This window comes from Echinococcus granulosus, assembly GCF_000524195.1.
Source record: "Echinococcus granulosus chromosome Unknown EG_S00213, whole genome shotgun sequence".
NCBI lineage: Eukaryota > Metazoa > Platyhelminthes > Cestoda > Cyclophyllidea > Taeniidae > Echinococcus > Echinococcus granulosus.
The window spans coordinates 53,797-55,366 of NW_020170593.1; the positions used below are offsets into that span (position 1 = coordinate 53,797).

At 41.8% G+C, this 1,570-nt stretch overlaps 1 protein-coding gene across 1 annotated transcript in view; it reads left to right on the forward strand. All coding sequences in view use genetic code 11, as the record gives it.

Annotated features, from left to right (window-relative positions):
• EGR_10371 (Ephrin type-A receptor) overlaps positions 1-1,570 on the forward strand; it is a gene marked incomplete at both ends in the record, with an annotated part of 2,104 nt that overhangs the window by 227 nt on the left and 307 nt on the right. The window contains one exon of the mRNA XM_024499620.1: positions 64-346. Within this exon, the coding sequence (XP_024345968.1) occupies positions 64-346 (283 nt within the window). The remainder of the gene's footprint in view (positions 1-63; positions 347-1,570) is intronic.

The following is a 1,570-nucleotide window of genomic DNA, read 5'->3' on the forward strand; positions in this document are numbered from 1 at the left end:
CTGTTACAAATTTCGTGGGTTGAAGGCACAAACATTTCATGTGCTGACATTCCCTCTTCACAGGTCACCACCCGAAGCGATTCAGGGCCGTCGTTTTTCTCAGGCGTCCGACGTATGGAGTTGGGGTGTGACGGTGTGGGAGGTGTGGAGTGGGGGAGCGGAGCCCTGGTCCGGTCTCTCCTCTGACGCTGTACTGGCTGAACTTAGGGCTGGGCACCGGTTGGCCTGGCCTCGGACCACCTGCCCTCGACGACTTTACCAACTCTTGTTGGCTACATGGCGCTATAGTCCGGTGCATCGGCCATCATTTGAGTATCTAGTGGAGCGACTAGATAAGGTTTGTTCGGTAATTTGTACTCGTTTAGGGCAACTAAATGCCCTTAACGTGGCCCATTTCTGATCGATTAAGTAATATCAGGAGTTCCGTAACCTTGTTGGCAATTTAACTAGTTCACCGAATTTTTCTCATAGTAACTATTTGTATTGAATGGGTAGCCTTCTTTTCCTGTCAGAGATTTGCTGTTAAAAGTGGATCATTTGGGTTGGTTGGGTAGTCTCCGATTTCTAGTCTTCTGGTTGGCGCTTTCGCGTCTAGGTTATTTACGATGGAATGGACAAATAAAGGGTGATTTTCTCTTTTGTAGCTTAATCCAAATTAATGTCCGGCCCTTTAATTGGGCCTTGGAATAGAGGTCATGTTTATTGAGCTAAAGTTTACATAAATCTGGTGATCTGGTCGATTGTTGTACTTCTGGACCGATAAAAGCTGTAGAAATGGGTACACACTTCACAAGTGAAATAATTTTTTTCGCCACGAATTTTGTGAATTCAGTCAACTGCCTCTGCTACAACTGCACGTTAATAGTCGTCTTTTGCTTAAATTGGTTTGACTTTCTGATTATATCCTTAAAGTTTATGCCTCGACAATCTAATTTGTGGACATTCAGTATGCGAATGCGATCATTGCAGCCTTATATGGGTGTATTTTTTCATTTGGCTAAACCTTGAAACTGTCCGTGGTTAAGTTTTGAACATTAACTGTAAACTTTTTAATTCATGTGTCTTATGGACGATCGCATATCCGGTCCCAAAACAGTCTTATTTTTCCAATCGCGAGACCTCATTTCCGTTGCATAATCTAGCATTTGTAACACAGAGACAGAAAAATATGCACGTAGGAGTCTCGGTAAAGAATCGACCACCACGGCTTGCAATAGGTGTTTTGTCCAAAGTTTTGCTGGTTAATGATTAAAAGTGCTTTTTTACATTGAGTACACTCATTTGAAATATAATAAATACATTTTTCAAACTGACATAGAGCTCAAATAACATAGTTGTGACCTCGGAACTGGCAGAGATGGTCTGGACACGGGTAGCAAATGATTGAACAGTTGTTTGGACTCAATCCTTACGAAGGCGAACTTTTCGTTTTGAAAAATTTCTCAGGTTTCGATTATGCGACTGATCATTTTTCATCTAAGCGTCATAATTTATGCTCTCTTTTTCGGAAACTTTTACAATGTAGTAGTGAGAGTATTTTATGCGCGAATAGCACTGAAAAGGGTGATCG